General features: G+C 30.0%; 3 protein-coding genes across 4 annotated transcripts in view; 2 read left to right on the plus strand and 1 right to left on the minus strand.

Moving 5' to 3' along the window:
* Positions 1-20134, plus strand: part of LOC125825807 (eukaryotic initiation factor 4A-2-like) — a 468338-nt gene that overhangs the window by 112073 nt on the left and 336131 nt on the right. The window lies entirely within an intron of this gene.
* Positions 13060-13904, plus strand: LOC125825817 (acetyl-coenzyme A carboxylase carboxyl transferase subunit beta, chloroplastic-like). The gene has a single exon (XM_049505111.1). It carries the CDS (start codon positions 13136-13138, stop codon positions 13892-13894), a length of 759 nt encoding a protein of 252 aa, XP_049361068.1. The 5' UTR covers positions 13060-13135; the 3' UTR covers positions 13895-13904.
* On the minus strand, positions 16218-18069 carry LOC125825801 (protein ALP1-like). The gene has a single exon (XM_049505089.1). It carries the CDS (start codon positions 18011-18013, stop codon positions 16493-16495), a length of 1521 nt encoding a protein of 506 aa, XP_049361046.1. The 5' UTR covers positions 18014-18069; the 3' UTR covers positions 16218-16492.

Raw genomic sequence — 20134 nt, forward strand, 5'->3', positions numbered from 1 at the left:
TTTTGATGGTACTAATATCAAGATTTTTCTAAGTTGTTATTTCTAAGTTCGTTCATCTAAGGGATCAATTGTTTTTTTCTTTTTTTATTCAAAATTTTCAAAGTGGAGTGAATTAAAATATATTATGAAAACTTTTTTACTAGGGAGACCCAAAAGGGATTCAAAATACAGATAAAAAAATACCTAATGAGCCCAATACAAACTGAAGTCAAACCACTTCTACCATCAAAAGTCAGATAGACTTTGCAAGAACAGTATTTATCCTTTCTGTTTTCATCGAATTCTCCAAATCTTTGAACATGAAAGAATGAGATATGAAGTTTATATCAGTGGCACAACTAATTTAATTTATCGTCGAAGTTAGAGACAGCTTCTGAGAAGTCATGATGCAAAATTCAACTGCAAAAATGTATATTTGAGTTTAAGAAAATCAAGTGAAGTATGTTCAAAACTTTTAGTCTTTTCTTCTTAAATTTAGTCATTCTTTTAAAAAAAAAAAAAAAAAAATTAGCTCTAATTCAACGTGGAAATTTGAATCAACGATTTTTGTTGTCATTAAAAGAAATTGAGTGAAACTAAGAAGTAAAAAAAAATAAATACAGTGTTTTATAAGAGCTATCATCTAGATAAGAATTATGAAAGGCTCTTTCACTTGGTCACGATTTTTATACATAATTCATTTCTCCGGTGATTTAAGCCTTAGAGGTTGATACTATATGATAAAAGGCAATAATAACACACCACGTCGACATATCTATGTCATCAACAAGAACATTTTGAGATCACCACGTGTAGTCCAAATTTTTTACGTCGTTTTGTTTTCATCTTCTCAACTTCAGTGTCCATTTCTCTTGGAATTGTTTGTCTTCTCGCTTATTCTTTGTGCTACTACCATAGTTCATCTTGCCCATGAATTTTATCAGTGAGTGCCTTGCTTCTCTGTGCTTCTGTATAATTATGAATACTCTGTTTTTCTCTTTGTGGTATGCCGTTCATTGAATTTCTTGTATATTTTTTTTATTTTGTTGTTACCTTATATATATATATATATTTAGCTCCCCAGGTATTTGCAAAAATTCCTCATTGAATCTTAAATATAATTTTTGCAGAGCTTAAGAAACTTTTTATGAAGTACACCTGTTGATTTACCATAACTATATAGTAAAAAGCAACAGGTCTTGCAGGTTGTTGTTCATTCCTCTTAGTGTATCGATAACGAAAACAAGTGTTTCAAGCAAATTGGAAAAGTCCATCTAATATGGGACATATAGTAGTAATCTAATATAGAAAGTATATAATAGTTCAATATAATATGGAGGCAAAATTGCATATTGTTCTCAATGGGTTATAAAAAAAGTGTAGCTAAGCAAATTCAACATTGACTCCTGATTTTTTACTATATATAATTTCACCCTTTGAAGTTGTTACATTTGTACGGAAGTTTTTTATTTACTCAAAAAATTTAACCCAATTAAATACTATAGCTGAGAGTAAAGTTGAACTAAATGTTTTGAATTGAATGTACTAGTTCATTAATCAACATTGATTCCGAAAATTTGACCTACTTTAGATGTAAATAAATTGGTTTAGCTTTCATAACTTTCACCAATATTCGTACCTTACTTCATACCTTTCCCCAGCTTGTGTGTCTTATTGTTGCTTAATATTACATCAAAAATTATTCTCTTAAAAGATAGCTTCAGCAACAGAGAACAAGTTGTAGGAAGTAAAGATGTACCAACAAGACTGAAGATTCTTAAAAAAACTTTCCTTAGTACTTTTGATTGTATTTAATTCTTTCATCTACTTGATTTCTTTATCAAAAGTGGGTATGTGAAAAGAGGATTCAAGAATTGAAGTTTATGAACTCTTCTACCCTCTTCTACCAATCACAACTTAATTAAGTAGTGATAATTATTTGATTTATGGTCACACTTTATCTCTATAATTAATCGAATTGCTTCAAACTCATAATCTTAATTACCGATCCACTTATTAGAATTGAATGACAACTCAACTTTATATACATTTTACAACTTAAGTTAAATTGGAGTTGCTAATGAATATTACTAGAAAATTTCTCTTTTTATTCTCAGTAAACATATAATACAACTTCCCTCTAATAATCAACATTTTCTTTTCATCGTTTTCAGGTTAACCCAACTCTTTTTGAAATCACTTTGAGCTTACATAGAATAAAGATAATTAAAGTTGAAATTTATTTATAGATTTTCACTTGAATGAAGGAATAAAAAGGTTGGCTAACAAGTTGAAAGTATTTTAATGTCAAAAGTGATGGTTGATCCCTGTATGAAAGAGATGAATAAGGCTTCGAGTGATACTTAAAAATGTTGTACAACAAAAATATTTTTTCTGCTCAATAACCTAATGAAAATCTCTTCACCAAAGAAGTAATTTGTTGGTCGAGTACTCCTCATGTTTATAGAACAACTGAAGTTGATATGTTCCTAATATTTAACCTCTACACGTTAACAATGTGGATTAGGGTGTGTTCTTACTTCTTCATCAATGACCTTGAAAATTATGAGTGCTTATTTCAAGATAAAGTTTCTCTGTGAGCTATTCAAGTTAAGAAATATCTTCAATCAAGTTAAGAAATATCCTCAATCTTTTCACGATTCTTATTATTACCACAACACAATTTGCTAAGTTTTTCTCTTATTTTCGTGTACAATAACTTATTTAATATAGTTGAAGAATTTCTTCTATTAATATGATTGAAAACATGTTTCAACTAAATCGAACAATAAAGTAAAATTTAATTTATGTTGCGGGTTTGCAAATATGCATTCTCAAATTTATAGCAATAACTTTTTCTTCTCTTCGACTTGAGTTACTTTAGAAATGTGCATTTATAAATGCATATGAAATGTCTTTCCTCTCCTGCTTATGTTCAATATCTTCAATATTATAAATAGCCACTTAAGATTTCAATAGTTAATTGTGTTGGTAATGTCACTCATATGCTTGGTATTCTCCATGAAGTTAAGTTATGCTACCTCTTTTTAGCTTAGTGATTTTTAAAATTCTCTTCCATGCAGTTGATACAAATGAATATGGCAAGTATACATTTTCTCATGCTGAGTTACTTAGAAGTTTTTTGATGACTACTCACTATTTCTATATTTTGCAGATGTTAAATTTCGAGGGGAAAAAAAATCTAAAAGTGCTTCAATCCTTTGACTTTTCACGTTTCTACAAACTTGCAGCTGCAATTTCTTTTCTATTTTAATATCATCTTATGACCTGATGTAAAATAGGCCTCTATCCTTCCCACTCACCTCATTCATATCTTAAGCGAACAATTTAACATCAACCTGATGACACACATGTATTTAATTTTCGCAAAAATAAAAAATAGAGCAATATACCCTCTATACGGACTAACTAAATGTAATCAACACCAACTTTACACTTCTTGTTGTATCAATTTTTTCTTCCATATATGTTAAATGAGGTTACATTCTATTATTATTTGATAATGTCAATTCATTACCAAGTTGATACATTTGTATTCCTAGCAGTATGTTGTCACCTTTATTTTATCCAGTTGTTCCTTAAATTATAATCTTCATCATATTGGGCCTGTGCTAAACACGGGATTCCCCATCTAGTGTGTGTATATACATGTGTGCGCGCGCGGGGGGTTGGGGGGGAGGGTTCCCTACATCTAGTGTGTGTCTATATATATGTGTGTGTGCGCGCGCGTGCGCTAGTGTATATCTTATACACACATGCGTGTGCGCGTGTGTATGCGCGCTAGTATCTATCTTATGCACTCACGTGTGTGCGCGGTGTGCATGCACGCTAGTATATATTTTATACATAGTTTATTTTGTAAACATTCGATATATATTGTATATATATATTATATTGTTTGTATATATTTTTTTATATATATCTTAATTCTAATTCTAATTCAAAATTGAAAATATTACACTACATTAAAAATATTTTAGTTCATTTAATTTCATGGAAAATGAAAGTTGAGAATTGAAACTTGAAAGTTTGAAATAGAATGGTAAGCAAGAATTAAGAAGAAAATATAGATAGAGAGATGCCGATTGTGTAAAAAATGAAGAGGAATGTGTAGTGATATTTATAGATTGAGAATGTTGAAAGTTTAAAAATTGACTTTTAAGTTTTAACTTTGAAAATTCAAATTTAAAATTCACAAAGGTTACAATTATTTCAAACTTCATTTGATAACACTACACTATATGATTATAATTTAAAGTTCAAGTTTACAACTGTCATAATTATATTAAAATTAAAATTAATAACAATACCCTACATGATTAGAACTCAACTTTCAAATTTCATTTGAGTTGGAGAAGTTAATTTTAAAAAGAAAATGTAAAAATTTTAGGAATCTCATAGTGTAAGGAGCAAATTACATCCTATCACTATTTTTTTTTATTTACAAAAATTCCTCCAAAATAGTGTCATTCAGATACATAGCAAACAAATCGGACACAATCCATCATATACATAAATTGAATTTTCTGTTACACTGAAAAAGGAAAAGAAACATAAAATTAAAGAACAAAAAGCATAAATTACGAAATCACGTTGTTGTGGGAATCAATCTTTGGCAAAATGTAACAGATTGACACAATTCAAAATTTAAATTCCTTCTCCCCATTCTTTAAAAAACCTTTCAATTTTGAATCAAAATTTTGAAAAATTGAATAGATACAACATGAATATGTCGATCTTGTCAATACATTTGAGAAGATACACCATGAACATCTTTGTTAGGGTTTGAAGAAATTCTTGAATTTCTCTAAGGGCTCTCAACCTCTTCCTTCTCATCGTTGATGCCACTTATACAATGTTTCCTCCTCCATCGACATTAACTATATACTTGTATACTAAATGTCAAATCGAACTCTCACTGCTTCTGGAGAGTAAAGAAATGACAAAAGTAGAAGAGCACAAACATTGGTAGAGCAACTAGTTGAATTTATAAATATTAGCTTTTTGTAAATTTTAAGTATAAATAGTATGGTAGATTTTATGTATCAAATATATGTAGTATAAATTATTATTTATGTATTATGCCCATAAAATTGTGTATGATACATTACTATTTATGTATCTTATTTTAATTGAAAAAATATTATAAGATATATTATACATGTAATGTTTTCAATAGCATTTTTTTGTGATTGATACATATCATTGTGGTTAGTTGATATGTATCTGATACATACAATAAAGTTTGAAATTTGTTGAATTCGATATACTTTGCGTTAAACAAGTGGTACAACTATGTCTTAAAATGTTACTCGAAGGACTACAAATACATAACAACATCTAATACATCATCAATTCGACAATTTGGCATAGTTATGTATCATAAATGAAAAATTAGGAATATGATACAAACTGATTTAGTTATGAAACAATGTTGCATATACATAACAACATCTGATACATAACTATGTTATATACATAACAAAGTTATGTGACATATACATAACATAGTCATGTGATATATACATAACTATGAATATGATACAAACTGATTTTTGTTATAAAACGTTAGTGTTTATGTATAACATTTGATGATGTCTACAAATACATAGTCTTCTAGCTGAATAAATTTGGTTGTATATATCTGGTAGCAAAATATAATGAAATTTGTAATAGTTATATATCAAATACATAAGAGTAAATACATCAACCCCCCCCCCCCCTCCCCGAACTTGACAACAAAACTTGTTTTAGTACTTTAACTATGCGGGGGTTTCAATATCCCCTTAACAATTTTGAACTGATTAAGTACCACCCTAAGAGCTGATGTGGCAAAGTGAGTGTACTCACTCTCCTCAAAGTGCGTGAAATAATAAAAATAAAAAAACTGAAAGGTAAAATCATACACATGACATTTTTTTACTGGCCAATATATAACTAATATTTTTTTTAAAAAAATTATAAGTTAAAGTTAAAGAAAATGTGAAATTTCTTGTTTAGAAGAAAATGAAATTTGTGGGTTCAATTTTTTTAAAAAAAAATATTTAATTTTTTTGTTCTCTCTTTATTTTGTTGTCTTCTTCCCCATTAAAGCACTTCTTATACCTTTCTTCTTCCATATTAAAAATTTTCCTTCATCTTCATCCCTCACCTCACCTGCCCTTTATTAATCACAAAACCCAACACCTAACTCATATTATTGAATGCAAACTTTCTTGAATATTTAGTAACCCATTTTGAATTCTATTAGTTATGATGCAAAAAATGTGGGTCTATCAACTTTCTTACACAACCTTCATTTTTTATTTGAGTTGTTAAGAAAAAAATAACTTTCAAAAAATATTATTCTCCAAGGGACAGATTTGTGGGAGAGAGAGTTCGAAGAAGAAAAAGTAAGTATGCTATTCTAAAAAAAATAAAAAATTGATGAATGTTGAAGAAGAAAACAACTATTAAAGGCTGAAAATTCAGGAAAAAAGAAGAAGCTAGTGAGGGTTGAAAATGGTGAAAATCAAGAAAGAAGAAAGAGGGGAGGGGGAGGGATAGAAGAGAAGAGGTTTTTAATTAATTGATTAGTGTAATAAATTTTAATGACGTGGTGCTTACATATGCGAGAGTGGTATTCTACTCTCAGGGTTGTATTTAATTCACTTCAAAGATGTTAAGGGGGTATTTAAACGCCCGTGTAGTTTAAGTGCTAAAGTACGTTGTGCTGCCAAGTTTAGAATTTTTTTATGTGTTTTCTCAATACATAACTATAAACATGATACATATTAATTTGTATATCAATAAATTAGAGTAATGTATCAAAACTAATATTTAAACACGATACATTGTACATGTTAAAATTGTAATGCATCATAAAGTTGAAACGAAGGAATTATACATTAATTTGAGAATCAAAATCGACTAGATAAATTAAAAAGATGAAAAAAAATAAAAATAAACAATTCGATTTGCCAAAAGCAAAAAAAAAAATAAAAAAATAAAGAAATCATTCTACACTTTGTCCTTTAATATATATCAACTCCATAACTTTTTTTCACTTTCAACAATGTTGTCGCCCATGGATCTCGACCCAAAGCTCTTACCAGAAAACTGAAGTGATGAAAATCAATGAACCGGAGATCTACCTCTTGAATAACTTGAAATTGATGAACTGGAAAGAGAAAATATTTGAAATTCAAAAATAGAGTAATGGAGATAGCTAATGATACATGAAGTGTTTTGAGGCGTGAAAAAATGAACATAAATTGTGGGAATAAATGTTACTAGTGATGTATCTGGGAAAGTGAGAGAATACGAGGAAAAGAAGGATTTATGTAATTTTTGAAACGGTAGAAATTTTAAGAAAATAAGGTTAAAATAGGTGTGTATTCAGATGATTTTTACAAAAAAAAAATATCGGCCCATCCAAAACAGCACATGAAACCCACTCATTTGAAGCCTAAAAACCAAACCTGATAGCCCATCTCCTAATGTTAAGCAAGTCATGGATTGAGGCGAACATCTTTATTTACTGAGCTAATTTTAGAAATAGTGAACATAATAAATATAAGTATAAATTATAGGAACCACATATTATAAGTACTAAATAACATCCTATCCCTTCTAGTTTTCTATTTACCAAAAACCCCTTAAAAATATTGTTTGTGGGATACATAGCGTTGTGTACATGATACATTAGGTTTGATACATTTCACATAGTGAGATACACAGCGTTGTGCACGGGATACATGCGGGATACATATGTAAATAAGGGATTTTTGAAATAAGTAGGGATAAATGGATATTAAGGTAAGTAAATGAGTGTAGTTAAGTAATTTGTCCTAAATATAATAAGGTTCTATCGCCATAGTTTCGATAATTCGCTTCATAGCTATAGTATCGTTTGCTATGGAGACTGCAAATATACAAATATGATAAGTATATACAAATTTTATATTTTTACATTTATGAATTTTTCAGAACTCCTTTTGTATATTTCACTTGCCAATATAAAAACAAGGTAATTTATTGTGATTTTTTCATAATTTATATACAAATTGCTAGGGTAAACATATACAATATTCTGGATTTATACAATTAGGAACTGAATTATACAAATTTTGGGTTTATACAAATCATGTGAATTATACAAATCAAACAAATAACTAAAATTGTGAAAACTGTAGCCACGAATTACAGTTTTCTTAAATTGTAGGTATAGTATCTAACCCTGAGGGGTAGCTCAGCTGGTAAAGGCCTGGGACAAAGTCCTTCAGGTCGCCGGTTCGAGCCCCAGCAGGGCCACTGGAGGCATTACAAACCGGCCGCGTCTCCAGGGCCCCGTGGAACTAACCGTGGTGGACCCGCCTTGAAACAGCGGGACCCGGTGGGTACAGCTAGTCGGGTTCGCAAAGCGACGCCCGGAAACCACGGTAAAAAAAAAAAAAAAAAAAAAAAAAAAGAAAAAGGTATAGTATCTAATATAGGCTAAATGTTTGTTATTCTGCATAATTTTCCCTTATTTGTACCCCAAACCCCGACCATGGGCCGATCCAAAGCCAATACCCAAATGCATAAATATTTAATGGGCTGGGTCGGCTTGGACAAGCCCACTTGACAGGTTTACAATGACTTCTATCAATCTTAAATCTTAATTTCTTCCTCCTAAAACTGGTGGCATATGTCTATTACCATTAATTAAGTTACTAACTCTTATTAATTTATTTATACGAATCGTGTATTAATTAGCGTATAGCAAGATAATTAGAATTTTAAAAATTGACGTGCACAGAATTAGAGGGTGTGTTCGGTAATGAATAAATATTGTTTTTTTTTTAAAAAGAAGCCAATTGAAAAATATTTTTTAAGAAAATAAATTAGTTTAATTTAGATAAATACTATGTGAGGTTGAATGGTGGGGAGGACATAATTAGGAATTTCATTAATGAAACTTTTTTTTTTTTTTCATATTTTGATTAGAAAAGTCATTTTATTCATTTTTGTAGAGCTTGTTTGTTTTAGAAAAAATCTTTTATTCATACCAATTACCGAATACATGCTATAAACGGTGCAACTTTAGAAATATCCCAAAAATATTATGGTTAAATATTTCCCAAGGACAAATATATTACCTACAAAATCTTATTTTCGCCCAAATAACATCATTTACACATATAATAATCATAAATAAATCTTGAATAGAGTGTTTTGTTCTTCTTCTTTTTGTTTTCTAAAAGATATATATTATATTTAAATTAAAAGCTAATTATATAAAGAGAATTATGACTCGAAAAAATAGCTAACAGCATTAGCATCTGAATTAAGGGGTATCCTCTTGAGTATGCATGGGTCGGTTTGGTTCGATTTTATGTATTATCAGTTCAATTCATCGATTTTTAATTTTTAAATACATTAAATCAATAATCAAACCAGATTCTTTTTGTCGATTTTTGATTTATCAATTTTGATCCTTAATGGTTCGGTTTTCGGTTTAACTAATAAAAAAATATTTATCAAACAAATAGTAAAATGTTAAGATTAATATTTAATAATTATGTAAGGGTAAAAGTAGTAAATTGCTATAATCTTAATTTGTCAGGTTTACCCAATACCCAATATTAAAAATCAATACTGAACTGATAATTCAATAATTTTCTTTTATAAAACCATTAAAAAATAATTAACCCAATAACTCAATAGCAATAAATCAGTAATATTTTTTTTGGATCAGTTCAATTGTTGCACACCCATATATTAAGAAGACATTATAAAAAATGGATATACAGTGAAATTAGTATTAAAAATTAAGAGATTTACATCGTAATGATGAACAAAATAAATAGCTTATTTATCGAAGAGATCCTCGCAATAATAGAATATTTAGTTATTCAAAATAAAAATAGAATTATTGATGTCACGACATTCCTCTATGCTTGCTGACTATGTCTCTATGTGTTGTATATAATATACTATCTCCGTTCATTTTTAATTGTCATAATTTCCTTTTTGTAGAGTTCAATATTAATAATTTTGACTAATATTTTATGTATTTTTTTGTCATATGGATATGCAAAAAATTGAAATTTATAGTACTTTTCGTATAGTTTTTGAATATCTGATTTTTTTTGTTTAAAACATTGAATTAATTTAATGTAATTTAACTTTAAAAATTAGTCAAATTGATTTTTAAAAAGTGCATAATGACAATTAAAAGTGAACAAAATGAGTATAATTTATTACTATTAATATAAAATTGACAATAGCTATCAAATGTTACTCTAAACTATAAAACAGCCGTTTTTCATTTCTAAATTATATATAAATATATTTTAATACTTGTTTCCATCGTCCATTTTAAATATATTTCAGTCTAGTGTGAATAGAATCTGATTTTGGCCAAGTCTAAGCATGTTTCAACGCGCTTTGAATAATTTTTATTTCTGCAAAAAAAATAAATCTCCGTTTAATAATTTTGTACGACACATTTCCACTAAATTACATCCACGTAATCATATTTTTAATCTATACTCACGTAATCAACTACTTTTGTTTTCGTAACAAAGTTTATGTATTCGGTATATAATAATATTAAACACTTACTACAAATAATGTATCAACTTTTTTTTTAATAAAAAGTATATATATATATATATAATAACGTATGAGAGCTGATTTTTACATCATTATATAAAATTATGTAAAGGTTTCGTTTCGTTTCCTATGAATTTCAATAAAAAAAAAAAATCAAATTTTAATTGAATGATGTTATTTGTCAAATAATTAGTAATATATTATAAAATTTATTTGTGGTTTTCAAGCTTTTAAAAACTTTAACAATGGAGTTTTTAGTTTTTTTTTTTTCACTTTAATTTTCATCCAGCAATGTTTCAACCTGCGATGATAAACATGAATATCACTCTCAAATTAATCTTTATGCATTAAAAAAATTGAAAATCATAATCACAAGTTTTTTTTACACGGATTATCCCTATTTTGGGATAGTTTTTATTTTTATTTTTTGCCTCTTTAAATTGCGATCTTTAATTTTCGTCTCTATTACTCATTTAATGAAAATTTGAGGACTAGAACATCCTTACCTATTATCTAATTTTAATGGGAAAAACTTTTTAGAAAATATTTATCCTGAGGCATAAGTTTTGTAGTAACTAATTTGCAATGCTAAACTTTTAAAAAGGTTTTGCCTTGAAACGTAATTTTTGTTATTGAACTTATGTTCTATGGTATAACTTGTACGGTTATACCAAAAATTAAAGAGCACTCCAAATAAAGTCATTTATTCCAATGACCCAAATCTCTTCTTTCTTATTTTATTGGTAAATGACATTTGTTATGTGTTTATAGAAAATGACAAAACCATGATGTCTAGGCAACCAAATTGATTACAATTTCTGAGAAATAGACAACACAATCTTGACAAGAAACCATGTAAAATTGATTAGCCATCCATTAGTTAAAAATCCCCTCCTCCTCTGTATCTATTCAACTCCAATCTCATCTCATCAAATGATTATGACCGCTAACTTATTATCTACACTTGGAATCATGATTTGTATTCATATAAGTTCAAAGTTTAAATATATTGCTAAATAAGAATATTGTATAGTGACCAACATGGGTTACGTTGTAGTGCACTTATGAAAGTGTTTTACCCTTAATCAGAGGTTTCGGGTTCGAGTCCTGGGTATGGAAAAAGACACCGGACGGATGAGAAAAAAAAAAGGGTATATTATATAGTGGAAAGGGCTAATTTTTCATCCTACATGGGACATGCCACCAAAATTTGTGAGTCATCTTAATTAAAATTCACTTGCTGCTTAAGGCTAATCTAGTCCTAAAAGAAGCATATTATTTGGTGGTACATTTACTCTCTAAGGGTATTCAAGGTGATTAGCATCAAACCTAAATTTTAGAAAAAGATATCACGCTTTTTATGATCCGTTGAAGTTTTGTTTAGACATGTAATTTAAATTTCTTAAGTATTTTTTTTTTCATAAACATGAAAATCTTAGAAGTTGTGAACACTATAAAAAAAATTCCAATTCTTATACAATCTTACCAAATGTGCAAAACATAATTCATAAACAAGATATCAAAATATCCTTATAATCGCCACATTGATAAACTACATATCTATTGGAAAGCTATTGCAAGTCATTTCAATCCATTGAGAGACATTTTCAATCTTTTTGTGCTAAATTATGATTAAAAAAACTACCATACATTTTTAACCCGTAAGGGATACCTTTTTTAACCCATCAAGGCTACCTTTTCAACCCGTGCTTTTTTCAACGCACATGCTTTTCTAAACCAATTTTTAATCAAAAATAATGGCAAACAACAGTCTCTCTTTGAATGTCACAAAAAATTTCATAGACGAAACTTATCAAATTTGGTCTATGAGAATAAAACTAGAAGTCCTTCCGGCCCCTTGTGACTGTGAATTGAATGAATAAACAGATGAAATCAAGATAAAAGAAATCCTTGATGAAATCAAGATAAAAGAAATTTCTGAATTGAATTTGTGAGGGTCGTTCTAGCTATATAAGAAATCCTTGATTAATAATAACATAATAAGATAAATAACTTACTTCAGAAATCCCTTATGGAATCGCTTACTATTTCTGAATTTCAAAAAATAGATCAAAATAACTGGGGATATTATGTGATTTATTAGTATTCTAAATCTTATTTGGTATTCAAAATATCCGATCCAAGTATTACAACTCTTTCTACCCATCCTGTATATTGTCCGCTTTGTTCCGTGTTGAAATAGAACCTTAATTTATTACTTATTATTAGATTTTAGATTGTTAGATTAGTTAGTGATTAGATATTAGTATTAGACGAGATTTTACGAATTTTTTTTTATTTCTTTATAGGAGAGGACAAATCTCTTTTTTTCGATGCGAATTTGACACGACATAGGAGAAGCCGCCCTTTATAAAAAATTCTATTATTTTGAATAATAAAAGGGGGTTCCAACATATTAATATATAGTGAAGTGTTCCCCCAGATTCAGAACTTTTTTGAATACTTACAATCCGTATTAGTTAATAATCCTAGTGATTGGATTTCTATGCTTAGTCTGATAGGAAATAAGATATTCAAATAAATAATTTTATAGCGAATGACTATTCATCTATTGTATTTTCATGCAAATAGGGGGCAAGAAAACTCTATGGAAAGATGGTGGTTTAATTCGATGTTGTTTAAGAAGGAGTTCAAACGCAGGTGTGGGCTAAATAAATCAATGGGCAGTCTTGGTCCTATTGAAAATACCAGTGAAGATCCAAATCTAAAAATGAAAAACATTCATAGATGCAGTAATGTTGATTATTTATTCGGCGTTAAAGACATTTGGAATTTCATCTCCGATGACACTTTTTTAGTTAGTGATAGGAATGGAGACAGTTACTCTATCTATTTTGATATTGAAAATCAGATTTTTGAGGTTGACAACGATCATTCTTTTCTGAGTGAACTAGAAAGTTCTTTTCCTAGTTATCGAAACTCGAGTTATCTGAATAATGGATTTAGGGGCGAAGATCCCTACTATAATTCTTACATGTATGATACTCAATGTAGTTGGAATAATCACATTAATAGTTGCATTGATAATTATCTTCAGTCTCAAATCTGTATAGATACTTCCATTATAAGTGGTAGTGAGAGTTACGGTGACAGTTACATTTATAGGGCCATTTGTAGTGGTGAAAGTCTAAATAGTAGTGAAAACGAGGGTTCCGATAGACGAACTCGCACAAAGGGCAGTGATTTAACTATAAGAGAAAGTTCTAATGATCTCGAGGTAACTCAAAAATACAAGCATTTGTGGGTTCAATGCGAAAATTGTTATGGATTAAATTATAAGAAATTTTTGAAATAAAAAATGAATATTTGTGAACAATGTGGATATCATTTGAAAATGAGTAGTTCGGATAGAATTGAACTTTTGATCGATCCGGGTACTTGGGATCCTATGGATGAAGACATGGTCTCGCTGGATCCCATTGAATTTCATTCGGAGGAGGAGCCTTATAAAGATCGTATTGATTCTTATCAAAGAAAGACAGGATTAATCGAGGCTGTTCAAACAGGCATAGGCCAACTAAACTAGATTCGGGGGCTCTTGCTATAGCCGAACGCGAGGGAAGGATCGTTTATACCAATACTGACAAGATTTTTTTAGCAGGTAATGGAGATATTCTAAGCATTCCATTAGTTATATATCAACGTTCCAATAAAAATACTTGTATGCATCAAAAACTCTGGGTTCCTCGGGGTAAATGCATTAAAAAGGGACAAATTTTAGCGGATGGTGCTGCTACGGTTGGTGGCGAACTTGCTTTGGGGAAAAACGTATTAGTAGCTTATATGCCGTGGGAGGGTTACAATTTTGAAGATGCAGTACTTATTAGCGAGCGTTTGGTATATGAAGATATTTATACTTCTTTTCACATACGAAAATATGAAATTCATACTCATGTGACAAGTCAAGGCCCTAAAAAAGTAACTAATGAAATACCGCATTTAGAAGCCCATTTACTCCGCAATTTAGACAAAAAAGGAATTGTGATGCTGGGATCTTGGGTAGAGACGGATGATATTTTAGTAGGTAAATTAACACCCCAAGTCGTGAAAGAATCTTTGTATGCCCCGGAATCTAAAGGGGTGATATTTTAGTAGGTAATACTCTAAAGGGGTTATACGATATATCCGGTGTGGAAGTAGGCCAACATTTCTATTGGCAAATAGGGGGTTTCCAAGTACATGGCCAAGTACTTATTACTTCTTGGGTTGTAATTGCTATCTTATTAGGTTCATACATGTAAGACATGTAAGAATTATAGTAGGGATCTTCGCCCCTAAATCCATTATTCAGATAACTCGAGTTTCGATAACTAGAAAAAGAACTTTCTACTCATGGGGAGTTAGCCGCACCCACGAATGATATAACAGTAGTATATATATATATATATATATATATATATTTTGATGACAAGGGAAACCCGCAGCCGCTACCCTTTGGGTGCGCACAAGGTAAAACCTCCACCCCTATGCAATAACTCGCAAACCACATAGGAGAGGTAACCCGCACTAGACTACAACTTCAATACGGTATTACCGAATACCATACCAAACTGACATTTAATGTACCGATTACCGAATCACCGAACCGAAATTTAAATTTTGATATTTGATATTTGCTTTTAACTATCAATTACTGAACTCAAAATTTGGTAATCCCAAACCGAATACCGAACGCCCACCCTTCCTCTGTCCCTATTTACTTGTCCAATTTTGACTTGACACACCTATTAAGAAAATAATAATTGACATGGTGTACCATTTTACCCTTTTTAATTGCAAAGAAGTTTTACCTTTGTCAAAAACATTAACTCTCTAAATAAATTGAGAGTATAAAAAATATTGTATTTTCTTGATTTGTCAAAATTAGACAAGTTATTAGGGACAAAGAAAGTATAAAAGTGAATATAATAAACTCTCTCACTTTTATAAATTAAACAAGTAAATATTGATCATCTATTTTTAGCAACAAATAAATATGAAATGGAGGGAGTAGTAATCTTGGAAAGTAATACATATTTCAGTCAGATTCCACAGGTTCTTAGTTTAAGCTCTCCTTTTTTTTTCTTTCAAAAGTAGCCTCTAGACAGATTTTCTTCTAGGAAACAAGAATTGACATTTAGGAATTAAAATATGTTAATCTTGCCCCAATAATCAATTAGCCCAGCCAGTATCTGACATCAGTTGAAAGTGATTTCCCACTGCTTACTGTCCTTTTTTTCAAATATATATTGTCAGCAAGATTCATACAACAAACTTTAGTTTATCCTCACTCTATTATATTTACAAGGGTACTAAACAATTCATACTTTAAAAGATGTTGAATATCAGCCCCTTTAAATTAACCACTTCCAAGAATGTTCCATTGCTGCTATGACCATCCTTAACCCATAGAATAACACACACATGGATGCAATGCAAACATTCTACTCCCTCTGTTCCAGTTTATTTGATATAGTTTGACTTGATACAGTTTTAAAAAAGAAAAAAACTTTTAAAATTTGTAATTTAAAATAAGTCATATAGCATATTTATGTGCTATCAACAGTAAAATTGTTACTAAATACTATGTGTTCATTAAAACTGACTAAAAAGGAAGATGATTATGATGTACACCAAACAAGAAGAAAGAGAGTTACATGTAATTGACAATAAGTAAAAGAAGAGAAATTTATGTTTTTGCCAAGTCAATTTTTTCTATCAATCTCTAATTCAAGTATGAAATACAATGTTTGTTTGCAATTTCAGTGTATGCTATTGGTCCTAGAAAGCAACATTTTCATCAATTTGCACAAAGAACTATCCACTTGGACTAACTTTAATTAAGAAAAACAAATGTGAAAATATAATAATAACTTGAAAGAATTACAACACATAAAAGTTTCAACTCCTTTCATTAAAGGAGAGAAGTACCAGCATGGTTATGGTGCAGAAGATTATGAGCAATGGCATCCCTTGCAAGCCTAGCATTGGTCGATCTCAATTGAATCTCAGGAACCATTTCATCATCAATGAGCTCGAAATTGAGTTCTGGATCCATTTCCTCATTCCTCATCTGGCAAATATTATGCAACACGCAGCACGCCCCTAGCACCACTGGCAAATCTTGAAGTTTCACTTCTGTTCTTTTCTGCAAACAAGACCATCTCCTTTTCAATCTCACAAACGCCTCCTTGGCGACCCGTTGAACCTCACCAATCTTCTCATTGAAAGCATGTTGAGTCCAAGTCAGCTGCTGCTGTGTATAAGGCACTAAAATCCAATCCATTAAAGGGTATCCAGAACTCCCAACAATCCAAACATTGTTCAGTAACCCTGTATTCGCCCTCTGAAAAAGCGCAGATTTCTCCAGCACCTGATCATCAGGCATCGAACCAGGCCAACCGATACACACATCAGTAAACACCCCTCTTGGATCAACCACACCTTGGACTGTAATCGAATACGATGTCTTCTGATTCCTCTCTGTATGCCTCTTATTAAAATAAGCTGCAACACTAATTTTGGGAGCAATTATAGGTATATGAGTTGTATACATTGATCCCACAACATTAGTGATCCCTGACATATCCTCATACTCATCCTTTATATCCCTCATTTTCTTTTCATCAGGCCATTGAAGATACTTAGGCATCAACACAGTCCTAATTGCAGTACAAACCTCTAGCACAAGCTTATGGCAAGTCGAAATCCCCAATCCAAATCTCTTCGAAACCAATCTCAAAGGCTCTCCAGTAGCCAATCTCCATATACAAACAGCAACACGCTGCTTCACAGGTACAGCATCTCTTAGCATAGTATTCTCTTTCGCAACCACAGAACTCAGTTCATTACATATCAATTCAAAAGTATCTTTCCCCATTCGAAACGCTTTCTTAAACTCCTCTTCAGGGAAATCAGGACTGTTACATAGATCCCACCAAGCTTTTGATCTATTCTTCACCCACAATCGCCTATGAGGCGCACCTTTTTCACTAGATTTATTACTCGAAACGACTTCTTCCTCTGCGGCAGAAGCAAGGGCACAAGCAGAAGCAGTAGCAGTAGCAGTAGCAGTAACAGCAGCAGAATTTCCTCTCCCTTTCCGTTTTCGAACACCATCTAACTGTTCTAAGTCAGAATGATGCTGTTGAACATTTGAATAATAATCCCACATCACCTTAGTTGTTTTCTTATGATTCGCTTCAAATAGGTGTTTGTTCTCTTCTTCTTCCTTTGCAAATTCCTCTTGTTCAGACTTTTCTTGTTCTTCAAGAAACAACAAAGATGTTAATATCTGTTTCAACTCCTTTGTTTTCACAGCCCCTTGATTTTCCGACCCAAAATCATCATTATTTTCAGCTCCGCCATTACTACTATTAGTTGGGGTTTCTTTCCTTCTTCTACGGCGTTTATTGGGTAAACTGTTATGATTCATGATTTGAGAGGAAGATATCTAGAATTTTCTGGGAAAGAAGGGGGTTCATATATGGGGTAAAAGTAAAGAGTTTGAGAAAATGTGGTGTGAACGCATAGAGACTTTGTGATAAATGGGTGTTGAAAAATGGGATATATATGTGTACAGAGAATTATTAATTAATGAAGAAAAACGTGTGTGAACGCGGCTTTGGACTTGGATTTGAAGGAAGTTTCGAGGAGGCAAGAAAACGGATTTTGGCTTTGAGGCCAAAAAAGATAAGAGGTAGGTGATAAAGACGGTGACTTGGGACTTGAAAATAACATGCTTGAGATGTTTTTTTTTTTTTTTTTTTTGTTTCTCCTTTTTACAAGATACAAATCTTTTGACAAACATGTTTTTTTTTTTTTTTTTTAACTTTTAATTGTCATGTTACGTTTTTAAAAGTTAATTTGATTAATTTAACTTTTATCAAAGTTAAATTATATTACATTAATTTGATATTTTAAACAAAAAATGTAGATATTCAAATATTATATGAAAAGTATTATAAATTCCATTTTTTTCATATCAATATGATGAAAAAATATATCGTAAAATGTTAGTCAAAGTTATTATCATTTGACTCTAGAAAAGGAAATTATGACAATTAAAAGTGAATGGAGGTAGTATATTTTACTTCTCGATTTCATATTAATTGGTCTTTTTAAAAAAAATATATAAATAAGAAGATAATTTTACTAATTTACCTCATTTATTGGGAAATTCACAAATAAATGTCTAACACTTTTAAAATAAGATATGAAAAATTTAATTAATGTTTTATTGATTTAGTAAGGTGAACAACTAATCTAAAACAACTTTTTTTAAAAGATGATCAATTAATATAAGACGGAAAGAGTAGCTTTCAAACTCATAATTTAGAGTTAAAGTTAGAGGTGAAGAGTGTTTACTATCCCAATTTTATAAATTATTATTAATTTATTTTATTTAATTATTTTATAAAGTTTCTTGCTTTCACATTGTTTAATGTTTACCCTTCGATCCCTCTCTTGTCTTGAATTGTTTTATTTGAATTTATTCTTTTTTTTATTAAATTAATGTAATACCGTGGATATCTTGACCAGTTTTGCTATAGGATCTATACTAATTTAATAGTTTACTAGTTACTTCATTCGTTCATTTTTAAGTATTACTCCTTCTGTCCCATTTATGTGGCAACATTTGACAGGGCACGGAGTTTAAGAAATAAATGAAGACTTTAAAATGTTTACCAAATTGCCCTTTAAAAAGTAGACTCACTTTTCTCTCTCCTCATAAATGTATTGAAGTATTATTTTGAGATTAAGTGAGATCAACAAGGCTAAAAGAGAAATTGTACCTTTAAATACTTACCATATTAGGAAATGTGACATTCTTTTTGGGACTGACCAAAAAGGAAATGGTGCCACATAAAATGGGACGGAGAAAGTATATTTGTATCTGACATATTTTTTAAAAAGATAATGATTCATATGATTATTTGACCACCTTACTTCTATTAATTGAAATTTTTTTATTTGGTATTAGGTCTTGAAAAATAATCCGAAAATAAGTAATTAATGCTAAAAAAAATATGAAAAAATTAATCATCTTCTTTTCGATTTAAAAAGTGATAAGTAAAAATATATATATTTTTTTAATAGTAGACAAGTAAAAATATAAAAATAAAATATTCAGTGTGTTATGCATTTGTTTATATAAAAAGAAAAAATCACTTAATATTAATTTAAATTCAAAATTTTAATTTTTGTTGCTGGTTCTTCATCTTCATTTATAACTTTTTGGGGGTGTAATTGTTATGATATTCCTTTTTAAATAATTTGTAGCAATACAACATTAAGGTTTAAAGATTGAATAAAAGGGAAATAGACAAGAAATGACATTATTGAATTACTATTGTTAAAAAAAAAGTTAATAATGTGAATACATTTTTTTTCTTTTACATTTTTTTCCAATTGATCTTTGAATGGTTCTCAACATGTTAACGAGCTTGACAAATCACTTTTCTTTTTCTCAATTTTCCTACTTTAATAAAAATAAATAAATGAATAAAAACATTCTTGCCAAACCATTCACAAGATGAACGTTACATTTCTTTTG

Source organism: Solanum verrucosum, unplaced genomic scaffold (genome assembly GCF_900185275.1).
Source record: "Solanum verrucosum unplaced genomic scaffold, falcon-dt-bn FXZP01000247.1, whole genome shotgun sequence".
Classification (NCBI taxonomy): domain Eukaryota; kingdom Viridiplantae; phylum Streptophyta; class Magnoliopsida; order Solanales; family Solanaceae; genus Solanum; species Solanum verrucosum.